This window comes from Myxine glutinosa, chromosome 2 (genome assembly GCF_964187855.1).
Source record: "Myxine glutinosa chromosome 2, kmMyxGlut1.1, whole genome shotgun sequence".
Lineage (NCBI taxonomy): Eukaryota > Metazoa > Chordata > Myxini > Myxiniformes > Myxinidae > Myxine > Myxine glutinosa.
This window is the reverse complement of record NC_136262.1, coordinates 252,245,679-252,260,231: the sequence shown is the minus strand read 5'-3', so window position 1 is coordinate 252,260,231 and position 14,553 is coordinate 252,245,679. Positions and strand designations below refer to the sequence as shown.

Below are 14,553 nucleotides of genomic sequence, written 5' to 3'. Positions count from 1 at the left end.
AACATATTGTTTGGTGCATTTTTGGCAAGTGATTAGGTATATGACCCATGTAGATTTGCAGTTCATATAGAAGGTGATGGGGAATTTTTGTCCAGTGCTAGAACTACAAAATTTGTTTCCTTCTAGTAAATGCTTGTGAATAATGCATTTGTTTGCTGCGTATTTATAGAAGCCAGGGATGCTAGTTTCTTTGTTGTGGGGCTGTGAGTGCTTTGCTTTTACCAAGAGGTCCTTGAGTGTCTGACCACGTCGAAATGATGTCAGTGGAGGTTGAGGGAATGTGGTGCCGAGCGTTTCTGATTGATGGAGGAGAGGAAGGGCCTTATTCAGAATACTTGGCAATTGGGATGAGGTAGGAGAGTAGGTGGTTACCAGTGGGACACGGTTAGTTGCAGGTTTGGGTTTGTAAGTCAGAAGGTCTGCTCTCGGTATGCGTTTTGTTTGGTTTATTGCTTCTTTCACAGAGTGAGGATCATAGTTTCTTGCAATGAAGTGTGTTTCTAATTGGCAGATAGAAGTTTCTTCTGCCATTTTTGTTGAGCAAATGCGTCTTTGAGTGCTTGACTGTATGGTATGCTTGCAATTGTATGTTTAGGATGAGATGAAGAAGGGAGAAGGTAAGAGTGAGTGTCTGTTGGTTTGGTGTATAGTTCTGTTTCGAGTCTGTTATTTTAAGTGTGAGTGATGTGTCGAGAAAGTGAACTTCGGACTGTGAGCTGTCGAATGTAAACTTGATGGTCGGATGAATCAAATTTAATTCATTTTGGAATTGTGTGAGACTACGGTGGGATTTTGACCAGATGAACTGGATGTCATCAATATAACGTACCCAGGATTTTTCCAAGATGCTGTGATGAGGTTGTGCATTGATCTTGGCCTCTATCATTCCCATGAAGATGTTGTCTTGAAATGAAATGAAATCTGATGAAAATGAAAAAAATGAAATGATGAAATGTCTTGACTTCAAATGAAATGTCTTGGCCTCTATCATTCCCATTCCCATGAAAATTACTGTATATACAGTCACGTGAAAAAGTAAGTACACCCCATGTAAAGTTTTGACTTTTTCAACATATTTCAACATACAGCTATTTGATCTTCATTTCAACAATATTGAAAGATAAAGGTGATATAATATAACAAATATCATGAAACATTTACATTTTGTAGTCAATTGTATAATTTAAATAAACATAAATGCAAATTTCACATGTGGAAAAAGTAAGTACACCCCAACATTTATCACTACTTCAAATACCTAAAATTAGAATCAGGTGCACCAGTTCAGGTACAAATGATGAGAACATTGTTAGAGAGGATCTTGGAGGAACCTGTCTTATTCGAACCTCAGACATTTAGTTTGGTTTGCTCTTTGTTGTTGAAGTGTGCGGCGTCACCATGCCTAGATCAAAAGAGCTCTCCGAGGCCTTCAGAAAGAAGGTTATACATGCCTACGAGTCTGGGAAGGGATTTAAAAAGATCTCCAAACAATTTGAAATCAATCATTCGACTGTCCGGAAAATCATCTACAAGTGGAGAAGATTCCAAACAACTGCCATCTTGTTCAGGCCAGGCCGCCCCAGCAAGTTCAGCCCGAGAGCAGACCGCAAGATGCTGAAAGAAGTCTCGAAGAACCGCAGAATGTCATCACGGGACCTACAGGTAGCTCTTGCCACTGTTGATGTCAAAGTGCACGAGTCTACCATTAGAAAGAGGCTGCACAATTTTGATCTACATGGGAGGTGTGCCAGGAGGAAACCTTTGCTGTCCAGAAAGAACATCAGGGCAAGACTAAAGTTTGCCAATGAACACCTAGACAAAGACCAGCACTTCTGGAACAATGTGCTCTGGACAGATGAGTCAAAGGTAGAGCTATTTGGCCACAGTACCAGAAGTCATGTTTGGCGAAAACCAAAGACAGCATTTGACCACAAGAACCTGATACCAACTGTAAAGCATGGTGGTGGAAATATTATGGTTTGGGGCAGCTCACCATCATAGAATCCACTATGAATTCTTCATTGTTTCAGAGGGTGCTTGAGGATAATGTGTGGCCATCTGTCGGAAAGTTGAAGCTCAACCGAAGGTGGACCTTGCAACATGACAATGACCCTAAACATACCAGTAAATCCACCAAGGAATGGCTGAAAAGAAAGAAATGGAGGGTTCTGGAATGGCCAAGTCAAAGCCCGGATCTAAATGCCATCGAGATGTTGTGGGGGGATTTGAAACGAGCTGTGCATGCAAGAAACCCCTCAAACATCGCACAGCTGAAATAATTCTGCATGGAGGAGTGGGCAAAAATTTCTCCCAGTCGATGTCAGAGACTGATAGACAGTTATAAGAAACGCCTACTTGAGGTTGTTTCTGCCAAAGGGGGCAATACCACCTATTAGAGCCAAGGGTGTACTTACTTCTTCCACATGCGAAATTTGCATTTATGTTTATTTAAATTATACAATGGACTACAAAATGTAAATGTTTCATGACATTTGTTATATTATATCACCTTTATCTATCAATATTGTTGAAATGAGGATCAAATAGCTGGATGTTGAAATATGTTGAAAAAGTCAAAACTTTACATGGGGTGTACTTACTTTTTCACGTGACTGTATATATATATACAAATACGTTACTAACATAATTGCCTTCGATCGTTTTTTTGCAAAAAAAAAATTCTTCACTATTACCTAACTGTACCCAACATCTCCAGAAAATTTCATGACCATCAAAGTAATTTTCGATCCAAAAAACGCGATTTTCATTTTTGGAAAAATTGCCTTATGCAGATTTGCCTTATTACAAAAGTATTCTTAAAATCGGCGAAGGCCGATTGTATCGGCCTTCGCCGATTAATTATGTTAGTAATGTATCGATATATATAACGTATGGTGTGTAATTTAAATTGTCGCTTCACTCGTGCGTAAAGTTGCAGAAATAGCTGCAGAAACGGCCCTTTGTTTATTAAGTACACCGACTTTAATACCAAAAAGTTGTGTAACCAAATTTAACCAACCCTGTGATTGTATCTGTTGATTTTGCTGAATCGTGACAGTGAATGTGTGGTCAATATTTCTTTGCACAGCGAACGAGCAAACCTGCAAGCAACGAACCGCAGGCTGGACAAGAAGGTGAAGGAGCTTGTGATACAGATTGATGAGGAACGTCAGCAGGCAGACAAGCAGAAGGAAGAGGTAATTATTGTCACTCTAACTCTTCTGGCCAAAGTTACTAGTTTGCTTGTAGCTCTTCCATGAGCCTCGACTATGTAAAGAAAACACCGTTGGGGGGGGGGGGGGGGGAGAGGTGGGGGAAGGGAGTACATGTAATATGTAACGATGTTTAGCTCACCTGGAACGTCGTTCTGGGGAGCTTTGGGATGGCACCTCATCAGTCTGTCCGTAAGCACTTGTAACGTCTCAAAAACTGCTGATGGGATTGTGACCAAAGTTGGCTAAAATTATATTTGGTATGTTGGAGCTCAATTTGTTCATGGCATTAAAAAAAATTGGGGTCAAAGTGGTTCCAGGTTTGATCCCCCCCCCACCCCTCCCTCCAACAAAGTGGAATTACAAGCACAATTTCGATGAAACTTGACCACCACCTGCATCACCCGTGATGTACCAAAGTTTGTTCATGGAATAAAAAACAAATCGGGGTCTAAGGGGTCTGCTGGAGGGTTGAGTGACTGTTGCTCCTGATCCAGGTGAGCTTCAGGACCTGGGTCCTATTTTTTGGATTTGACCCCTGGTGCATGCCCCAGAGCGTGGGGACTTGGGGTCATAGGGACAAAAAGGGAAAAAAATTTTAACTCAAAATTTGATGTTGGGTCAATCCTTGTGGAACTTTATGTCACCTTTGCTTTTGGTGGGTAGAGTGGGGATTTACAATGGTGCACCCTGAACTTCGCTGTAGTTGACATTGAATATCGATAAACAGTACAATGCATTATATACTGAAACGCAAAAGAAACTTACCACTTGTTTGAAATGTAATAAAATTGTAACAGTTCAAAATAAAACAAATCAAAACATAACCTTCCGCTTTTGCGAAGGTAACTAGAACGGGCACTCGGTAGAGCGCATACCTTCGCCGCAGCTACTGTTCTGTACTTGGCATGGGAGTGTAGGGAACAGAACAGTGAACAGTTTGGTGCTGATTTCATGCAAATCGGATAAGAATTGACCGAGTTATGACAAAAAACGCACATTTTGCAAGGTCGTGACCCCCCTGACCTTTGACCCCCAACCGCTAACAAGGGTAATGTCTTCACTGGGTCATGTCGTATATCACAAGATCGGGCATTGAATTCTGAACATTTTGGCATTAGTTGCATGCCAATTGGATAAAAATTGACCGCGCTATGGTAAAAATACGATTTTGACCTTTTCGTGACCTTGACCTTGACCTTTGACCCGATTGCTCCCAAAATCTAATCACATGTGTCCCGTATAATAACCAATCATCCCACCAAATTTCATGCAATTCGGTTGAATACTTTTTGAGTTATGCGAATAACATACACACACACACACACACAGACATACAAGTAAATACACAGCGATCAAAACATAACCTTCCGCTTTTGCGAAGGTAACCAACAATTGCTAATTGAAACATTGGCATTTTATTGATGACATGTCAAGTTTTTGACCAAGATACACCATCTCATCAGTTTGTTCTACAGTACAGAACAGCACAGGGTGCAATGTCAGTCCCCTTTCAATAGCGTGTGCGGCCACCATTGTTTTGGATACAGGCAGTGCATCATCGGCGTATACTGCCTACCAGTCTTTGGATGGATTGCTGCTGGATTCTGTCCCACTCAGTCCTCAATGTCTGAAGCAGCTCTGCCCGTGTCCTGGCCCTGCCAACTACGCGTCTCCCAAGCTCATCCCACAGGTGCTCTATGGGATTCAGGTCAGGGGAGAGCGCAGGCCACTGCATGGTGTTGATGTTCTCGCCTTGGAGAAATGCAGTGGTAAAGCGAGCAGCATGGGGACGAGCGTTGCCATGCTGAAAGGTTCTCAATTCTGGGTGGTCTAGCAGGAATGGCAGCAGATGAGGTCGCAGGATGTTATCCACATACCGCTGGGCGTTAAGATTCCCATCCACAACCACCAGCGGCGTCCTGTACCGGCCTGATATGGCGGCCCACACCATCACACTTGGGCCACCCCACCTGTTGGCCTGATGCACGCAACAATCGGCATATCGCTCGCCAGTTCTTCTCCAGACACGCTCACGCCCATCAGGACTGTCCACACAGAACCTTGACTCATCGCTGAAAGCGACCTCGTTCCACTGCGCCAAGGTCCACCGCTGATGCTGCTGGCACCATCTCTGTCGGTTGCGGCGATGGGCAGCCGTCATCACGGGGCCTCTGTATGATCTTCTAGCAGTCAGACCATAGTCATGCAGTCGTCTTCGTGCAGTATCATTGGAGATCCGTGGGTTTGCACGCCCCGGAGTTTCTGCCGCAGTGCAGGATGCTGGACGGAATCGATCCCGCAGGTGACTTCGGACCATCTGCCTGTCCTGCCTTGCAGTGGTGACTCTTGGCCTCCCTGATCGAGGTCTGTCATCTGCAGAGTTGTGGAGGGTGTCTCTGTCCACCAGGGCCGATATCGTCTGGTGTGAACAGCCAAGGCGCCGTACCACCTCACGGTAGCTCAGTCCGCCTTGCAGCATGCCCAGGGCACGCTGCCGTTGATCCCTTGACAATCGTGGCATGTTGATTGAAATGCCCATTTTGCACTGGCCTTTTTAAAGCCAATATCAAGACATCACGTGCAGCTCATTAAAATCATCCCGTACCCCTTGGCTAATCTAATCACTGACAGTCAAAACGGCTGTTCAACAGCTGTGCTATGAAGTGACCATTGAAGGTTCAAGTGACCATCCGTGACCGTTTTGTTTGACAGTGAGGACACTATTGTCCACAAATAAGTTCACACATTTACTACACGCAGTGTTATTGTTGATATTTAAAGGTTTCAAAGGTGGGAAGTTTCTTTTGCGTTTCAGTATAGATTACATAACAAAATGAAGTATGTCTGGAAGAGTGGTTATCTGTGTTTGTTGAATTTTTTTTTTTTTTTTTGCATCTTTTGCCAAAGGTGGACGAACGTTATGTTTTCACCCGTTTGTCTGTCTATTTGACTTTGAGCAGGGTATCTCAAAAGTTGTAGACGGATTAGGACGAAATTTGGTGGACATGTTGAGTGTGTGAAAAAGACAAATTGTTTAGATTTTGGGTAAGGTCTGGATGCAGATGTGGCCTTTCAGTGGGCAACAAAAGGTAAACCGTTCACCCTGGCGGAGGTATGTGCTTTATTGAGTGCTGTTCCAGTTTTTGTTTTTTTAACAGAATTTAAGGTGTGTGTCCCGGTTTAGAATCGGTACACTGTTTCACTGCGTGTCGTAAGACCCGACTAAAGGGTTGGCATCAGGAAGGGCATCCGGCCATAAAAATATTGCCTCAAAAACAAAGGGAACCATGATGATTTTCATGGGGCCTGCAAGGCTAACCCCCACTCTAGCAGGGAAAGTGGCCGTACAAATGGATTTATTTTTTTTAAACAGAATTTAAGGCTCGTAGGGGGGCTGCCACACGCATTTCATACATGGGCATGCAGATGAATACACAAGACACAACACAGGACTGTTATACTAGATAAACAGAGCCACTGAGCTTGGAGGAAGTGCCGTTACTGCCTGGGGCATTCTGGGTACCAGTGACATCACAACAATGGTGCTGCCTTTTTCTCTGCACTCAGGAAGAATTTCTTCCTCCCCATGGATGCCAACCTATGGGATTGTGCATGCTCTTATCCTTTCAAATGCTGAAAGCTAAGCAAGGAAGCAGTATATAACATTTTAAAAGTCTCAGATATGACTCGGTCGGGGTTTGAACCACTGACCTCCCATACTTGGAGCGAACGCTCTAACCATTACACCACAGAGTCTGGTTAAATACTGCCACAATGTACATATTGATGTACATACATCGTGGGACAGTTTGCCAGCCCTCAGCATCTCGGAGACCATTTTCCACGAGAGCGCCATTATATTCCCTCCCATTATCTCACTATAATTTGTTCCCTTGCAGTTTCTTTCTGACTTTGCTTATTATTAGGGGCACTTGTGTTGCATGTGATCTCTCGTTGTTCTCCATCGTGATTGTGCCCCATTATTAACCCCCGTTGGACTTGTGCCGAAACGGGGGCTTATGGATTGGGTCTCATCTGTCTTTCCGTACATCCGTGCGTGCTTGCGTCCGCAACTATATCTCGGAGATGTATGGACCGATTTTGTTCAAACTTAGCACAAGCACAGTACATGACGGCATATATGTGCACTTCACTTTATTTTGCGATCTGATAAAAGATGGCTGACTGGTAGACTGGCGGCCATTACAGTTGTAAAAAAAAACAATCGATATTGACCACGTCCTCAACAATTTCTCGGTCTCGGACATGCATTTACCGATCTTGTTCAAATCTGGCACACATATAATGAATGATGGGTTACATGAGCATAATATTTTGTTTCAAGATCAGATCCAAGATGACCGACTGGCGGCCATTTGGTTACTTAAATGTGTCCTCCCCAACCATTTCTCAGAAATGCATGAACCAATTTTGCTGAAACTTGGCACGAAGACAATACATGAGTATACATAAGCAGAAGATTTGGTTTTGTAATCTGACCAAGGATGACCAACTGAAGGCCTTTAACTCCGTACAGCAAAATTAATAAAACCATGGGGGCTGTGACAATTTCATGTCTTTTTCTTCTCATCCTATATGTTTTACCATATTGTGAATTGGTTTGTATTTTATCGCAACTGTCATTTTATTGTAATTAGTAAAATTGTTTAGAAAGTGCGTGAACCTGCTGTAGTAGTTTTTGTAGTAGTCCATCTTGGTCTGTAGTCCTTGGTAGGAAGAGCCCGCTAGCGTAGCCAAAGCTGTTGTTTCGGTTGGCAAAGAGGCCCGACCTTCGACATTTTGATTTGGTCCATCACCACTCTATAGTCTTGGGAAATTACTCTCAGCGTGTACATGATCACCGTAATGGATGACGTCCAGTCGTGGCCAAAAATATTGGCACTCTTGCACTTTTTTCAAATAATGCACCATTTCTTTCAGAAAATTGTTGATACAAAAAATATTTTGGTGTCCACATATGTATTTATTTGGTTTGCAGTGGAACAAAACAAAAAAAGCTGAAAAAACGACTAAAGCTTAGCTTATTCCACACAGAAATCCTAAAATGGCCCAGAAAATATTATTGGCACCTTTTAGAAGTTGTTAGAAATAATTAGATTTCAAGCAGATGATTCTCCTTTACTTTGGAATTGAACTCCCCTATGGTGAGTTGCAGGTGCATACAATATTAAAATCACTCATTTAACCAGTTTGAATAGAGAAAAGGAGTCATTCTGCTGTTTTGTGTCACTGTGTGTACATACATCATGGAGCCAATGAGCATGGAGAAAAGAAAGAAAACCAGCGAATTGACTGAGGAGGTCAGACAAGATTGTAGCCAAGCAAGGACATCTCAAGGCTACAAGTCCATCTCCAGAGACCTTGATGTTCCTGTGTCCACCGTACGCAATGTTATCAGGAAGTTTAAGGCCCATGGCACTGTAGCCATCCTCCCTGGACGTGGCCGCAAGAGAAAATTTGATCAAACATTGCAGCAAAGGATTGTTCAAATGGTGGAGAAAGGCACCTCGATCAACTGCCAAACAGATTCAAGCTGACCTTCAGACACAAGGTACGACAGTTTCAACTCGCACCATCCGTCGCCAACTCAATGAAAGGAGGTTCTATGGTCGGAGACCCAAGAGGACCCCACTGCTGAGAAAGCCTGACTGGAGTTTTCCAAAACACATCTGAACAAGCCAAAGTCCTTCTGGGAGAATGTCCTGTGGACAAATGAGACCAAATTGAAGCTTTTTGGTGAAGCAGACCATCTCTATGTTTACAGAAAACAAAATGAAGCCTTCAAAGAAAAGAACACCTGCCCTACAGTCAAACATGGAGGAGGTTCAGTGATGTTTTGGGGGTTGTTGTGCTGCCTCTGGCACTGGGTACCTTAAATGTGTGCATGGCTTCATGAAATCAGGAGATTACCAAGGCATTTTGGAGTGCAATATTCAACCCAGTGTCAGAAAGCTGGGTCTCTGTCGAAGGTCATGGGTCTTGAAGCAGAACAATGACCCCAAACACACTTCAAAAAGCACCCAGGAATGCTTCAACACAAAACGCTGGAACGTTCTGAAGTGGCCAGCAATGAGTCCAGATCTAAATCCCATTGAACAGCTGTGGGGAGATCTGAAAACAGCGGTTAGGAGAAGTCACCCTTCAAATCTGGGAGAACTGGAGCAGTTTCCACAAGAAGAGTGGGCCAAACTGCCAGTAGAGAGGTGTAGGAAGCTCATTCATGGCTATAGGAAGCGCTTCACTGCAGTTATTTTCTCCAAAGTCCAAATTTGTTCTACCAAATGTTACGTCTAGGGTGTCAATAACTTTGTCAATGCCATTTCTTTTTATTTACTGATTTTAAAGGATATATTAAGCTCTGAATAAAAAACAAAGGCTCTGTAATATTAACAGTGGAATAAAGAATTGTGGAGACCAAATACTTTTGTCAATTTCAAGTTATTTTTAAAGAAAATGTGAGTTAAAAAAAAAAATGCAAGGGTGCCAATATTTTTGGCCACGACTGTACGCCTTGCATTGTTAGTGTTGTTGAATACGTCAGTGTCCTGAGGAAAAGTTGATGCATCCACTACAATGAACGATGTTTCACTCGGGTTTGTTTCACTCTTTCTAAACAACAACTTTATTTAAGAATATCACCCCTACCACACCTTCCCAACCCCATATTTGTTTGCTCACAGTACAGAAATTCTTCCATAATGTTTTACTCCTGCTCCTGGTTGTTCACTGATGGATGGTTTGGCTTTGTGCAGGTAAATCTCAAGCTGAAGATGTTGAAGCGACAATTGGCAGAGACCGAGGAGGAGAATGATCGAATAGACGGACAGCGACGGAAGATTCAGAGAGACTTGGAGGAGCAGATGGAAGTCAATGATTCTTTGCAGTCGCAATTGTCAGGTCTTCGGAATGAACTCCGGTGGGTTGAGCAGAGGTCATTTGTCTCTCACAGTTAGGCTTGCTCAATTGTAGTGAGATGAGTTGCCTGATGGTAATGCGTAGCTTTCACGTGATTTGAAAGAAAATTGCTTGACATTTCTATAGTCTATGCTGCCTCGGATGCTTAATAATTTAATAATAATTTAAACATTATTGTTCGTATTACAAGCAAAGAATCCATCCGTTCGGAATGAATGGTTCCCCTAGAGAATTGCTATATTTTATCCACCAGGTGGCGCTTTGCGATACACATACCTAGAAAGAATTGGGGTCCCCCTCACCCTGAACCCCCGGGAATCTGAATTTGTTTTTAAACCCTCATGTGCACACCTCGAGTACGACCACCAGTTTTCAACTCGTTCCATCCAGCCGTTCAGGAGTGCGTAGAAGTGAAACAAGCACACAAACACTTCTCATTATATATTGTATGATTATTATGATATTTATGTATTTATTGAGTCTTGTGGAAGAGCAGGGCAGGGGAAATGGAGGAATAAAAGTGAAAATTGGGCAAAAGGAACACGGTAGGCAACAACAAATGGATGCCCCACAACACGAGTAGTGGAGAAGGGTGCAAACGGTCTCAGCAGGTGAAGTAAAGCTTGATACGAGAAATGGGGAGGGACCATTTAGGTGGTGATGGGCAGCAGATTTGAAACAGGTGGGAAGAGCTTGAGATAACAGACTCTGGAAGACATTTCCACAAGTATAAAAAGATGGGTTACACGCTGCAACATAAATATTCTGAGCCACAACAGAACAAAGCTGATTGAGAAACGAACAATCGACTCTTCAAATTTGCCCTGATTCATTTATTTATTTATTTATTTTAGTGGCTAACCCAATCTATGCATTCTGCGACCACTGACACTTCGTATTTGCTAGATTGTTGTGCTGCTTGCCTGACCACTGATTTTGTTTTCAATGCAGACGCCGAAACGCAACTCTCCCAAATCTGTCTCTGTCACATGATCTTGAGGACATGACGACAGAGGATGAGGATGACGATGACAGCCTATCAGACGTTGGAGTCGGCCAGACCATAAGAAGCAAGCTCATCGCCAATGGAGACCTCCGTCTGAGCAGCTGTTGATGTGGGATCAAAGTGGCCTCAGGCTGGGTGTACCTGAGGGAGGAAATGAGATCCATGTGGGTTGACGAGGTTGTTGTGGAGAGGTGCAAGGTACATATTGGGTCATCCCTGTATCTTTGCTTTCCATCGGGTCAATTAATGAGCTTAGTTTTGAGTTCAGGAATGAGTCCGTACCTATGGATCATGCGCACCGTGACCGGCAGTCCGCAAGAAGTCCACGTCTCGTACCTAGAGTGACCAGTGCCTTTTTTTTTGTACTAGAATCTGGTTTGTTGTTCTTTATATCAAACCGAGTACAATAATGAGATTAATGGCTGTTTTTAAATAAAAAATTGTATTACCTTGGTGAGAGATGTTCTATGTCACAGTATTTCCTGCTCCTGCAATAACAGAACCTTAACCCATTTAACCCTCCAAACATATTTTTGTATCTTCAATGTTTTTTTTTTTGTTTTTTTTCTTTCATATCGACTGTTGTTCACGGGACTGTCTTTAGGAATCTGTACATATTCATGATTTGTGGGAAATGTGGGACACTGTTACCTTTTACCAGTTTAATGATTGTTACGGCGTCAAATTTGTTACAAGTTCACCATATTTTTCATTGTTTTTTGATTTTAGTGTTTATACTGTATTTATCTATCTACCTCTGTAAAGGATGAATAAAGTATATTGGTGATTTTACCTCTGCTCTGTTTTGTTGCCAAAAAGCCTGAGGTGGAGGCATTTATGCTACTTCGTGCCAGGTTAGAACGGGAGACGTGACATCATACCTGCCCCACCTCACGTTCCGCTCTGTTAGCGCATGTAAGGAGTCGCGTGCTCGAAACTGTCGGGCTCGTTGGGTTTTGCTCTCTGTGTGCCCTGTTTAATCTTCGGCCTGGTGTGGTCGAACACGTGGCAAAGGTAGGCGAGTTGGCTTGCAGGTACGTTTGCATTGTTGAAAGAAACTTGAAACTCTGGCTACATTTTTGAGGTTTACCACTGGGATGTTCTATTTGTCACAACAATTGTGTTGCTTCTTCTTAACACCGAGTAGTCTGCTGAAGGCAACGACATTAAGGATTTGGATCATAATCTTAAGGAATTCGAGATGGTTTCGGGAGATTTGCCACGTCGCCATTGGATCTAGATGGTTCACTAACCTCGATGGATCTAGATGGTTCACTAACCTAGATGGATCTACATGGTTCACTAACCTCGATGGATCTAGATGGTTCACTAACCTAGATGGATCTACATGGTTCACTAACCTCGATGGATCTAGATGGTTCACTAACCTAGATGGATCTACATGGTTCACTAACCTCGATGGATCTAGATGGTTCACTAACCTAGATGGATCTACATGGTTCACTAACCTCGATGGATCTAGATGGTTCACTAACCTAGATGGATCTACATGGTTCACTAACCTCGATGGATCTAGATGGTTCACTAACCTCGATGGATCTAGATGGTTCACTAACCTCGATGGATCTACATGGTTCACTAACCTCGATGGATCTAGATGGTTCACTAACCTCGATGGATCTAGATGGTTCACTAACCTCGATGGATCTACATGGTTCACTAACCTAGATGGATCTAGATGGTTCACTAACCTAGATGGATCTACATGGTTCACTAACCTAGATGGATCTAGATAGTTCACTAACCTAGATGGTTCACTAACCTAGATGGATCTAGATGGTTCACTAACCTAGATGGATCTAGATCAGGGGTTCTTAACCTGTGGTCCATGGACCCCTTTGGGGTCCGTGGATGGGCTTCAGGGGGTCCGTGAACCAGGCGCATAAAAATTATTTAAAATTTATTTTCGCTAGCTTTTTATAAAAAGTTTTATTTTTTGTCTATGTACAGGATGTTATGTACTTATTCTTGCTTACTGAAGACTGGTAGATCTGTAAGGTAGGTTGAAATGGGATCATACTGAGTGTACAGTTTTCTACATCGGCATGCACTGGCATCAAAGACTCTGCCAACAATCCCGAAAGAAGTCTTGTCTACTGCCGTGAAAGTCGTCAACTTCATCAGAGCCAGGGCTCTGAATCATCGCGTTTTCAAGAGGTTTTGTCACGAAATGGGAGCAGAATATGAAGTTCTCTTCCACACAAAAGTTCGCTGGCTTTCCAGAGGACAAATCTTGAAGCGCTTGATGGAACCTAGGGCAGAAGTTTCACTTTTTTGAGAGAAAAGGAAAGTCCACTTTCGGAACAGTTTGACAGGGAGGAGTTCATTCACGGCTTGGCTTATTTGGCGGATATTTTTGGCCATATGAATGTGGTAAGTCTTTCGATTCAAGGCCCTGCAGTCACCATTATGGATGCTGCTGAAAACCTACAAGCTCTTTTGGCCAAGCTGTCACTGTGGAAGAGGAGATTGGAGGCAGACAACTATGCAAACTTTCCAATGCTGGAGGAAGGGCTTCTGCAGGATGGAGTCGAGAGAGACAAAGCCCGGTCAATTTCTCTGCAGGCAGAAATGTGCAGACACCTGGAAACACTGCAGAACTCTTTCGAAGGTTACTTCTGCTCAGATGACCTTAAAGTTGAAACGTGGATTCGTAATCCTTTCCTTGCTGATATAAACTGTACAAGTCAGGAGATGACGATGGTTCACAAGCGAGCGGTATTCAATGACAAAGGTCAAAACCGACATTGAAAATATATAAATAGGAATGTATAATCTGTTATGAGACTAGTTAGCTACACAATACCGAAAATTCGGTTCGATTCCGACAACTTTGAAAATTTGACCTTTGTGACCTTCAAAGGTCGAAGATTCTGAAATTTGGTGAAAAACTTGTATTTCATGATGTATGTGATAATATAAGATCATGTACGACATTTCAACCTATCAGGAAGCGAACAATGTAATAAAACCATCAAAAATCGACTTTTCTAAATTTTGTGACCTTGTGACCTTGACCTTGGGGCGAAAATGGAAAATCGAGCTCCGTGGGGCTAGACACGTGACATTGGCCTAACCAAATATCGAAACCCCTGTCAGATTCCACCAAACCCCTCGGAGAAGATGTAGCTTGAAATCGATTACCCCCTAAAAAGACATCTTTTTTCGGGCGTGGCTCCGCCCACAATGGGCGCAATACGCCCACTCTAGGCAGGACACAACTAGATCATGATATCAACCTCCCACCCAAGTTTCATCAAGATCGGATGATATCATCGGGTAGTTATGCTGCGGACAGACAGACACACCCATGAGGAATATAGTGGTCACTCTGTTTGATAACTCATGAACTAATTAATGATGCAGACCTTGCCA

General features: G+C 42.9%; 2 protein-coding genes across 2 annotated transcripts in view; both read left to right on the top strand.

The window, feature by feature from the left end:
* The window catches only part of LOC137420667 (cingulin-like protein 1), a 139,496-nt gene extending 127,547 nt beyond the window's left edge, over window positions 1-11,949 (top strand). Inside the window, exons 17-19 of the mRNA XM_068105916.2 lie at window positions 3,089-3,197; window positions 9,989-10,152; window positions 11,103-11,949. Coding sequence (XP_067962017.2) covers window positions 3,089-3,197; window positions 9,989-10,152; window positions 11,103-11,265 — 436 coding nt within the window. The 3' untranslated portion in view covers window positions 11,266-11,949. The remainder of the gene's footprint in view (window positions 1-3,088; window positions 3,198-9,988; window positions 10,153-11,102) is intronic.
* A 124-nt stretch (window positions 11,950-12,073) lies between these two features.
* LOC137420669 (uncharacterized) overlaps window positions 12,074-14,553 on the top strand; it is a 100,253-nt gene continuing 97,773 nt past the window's right edge. Inside the window, exon 1 of the mRNA XM_078772429.1 lies at window positions 12,074-12,171. The gene's annotated coding sequence lies outside the window, so the exon portion shown is untranslated. The remainder of the gene's footprint in view (window positions 12,172-14,553) is intronic.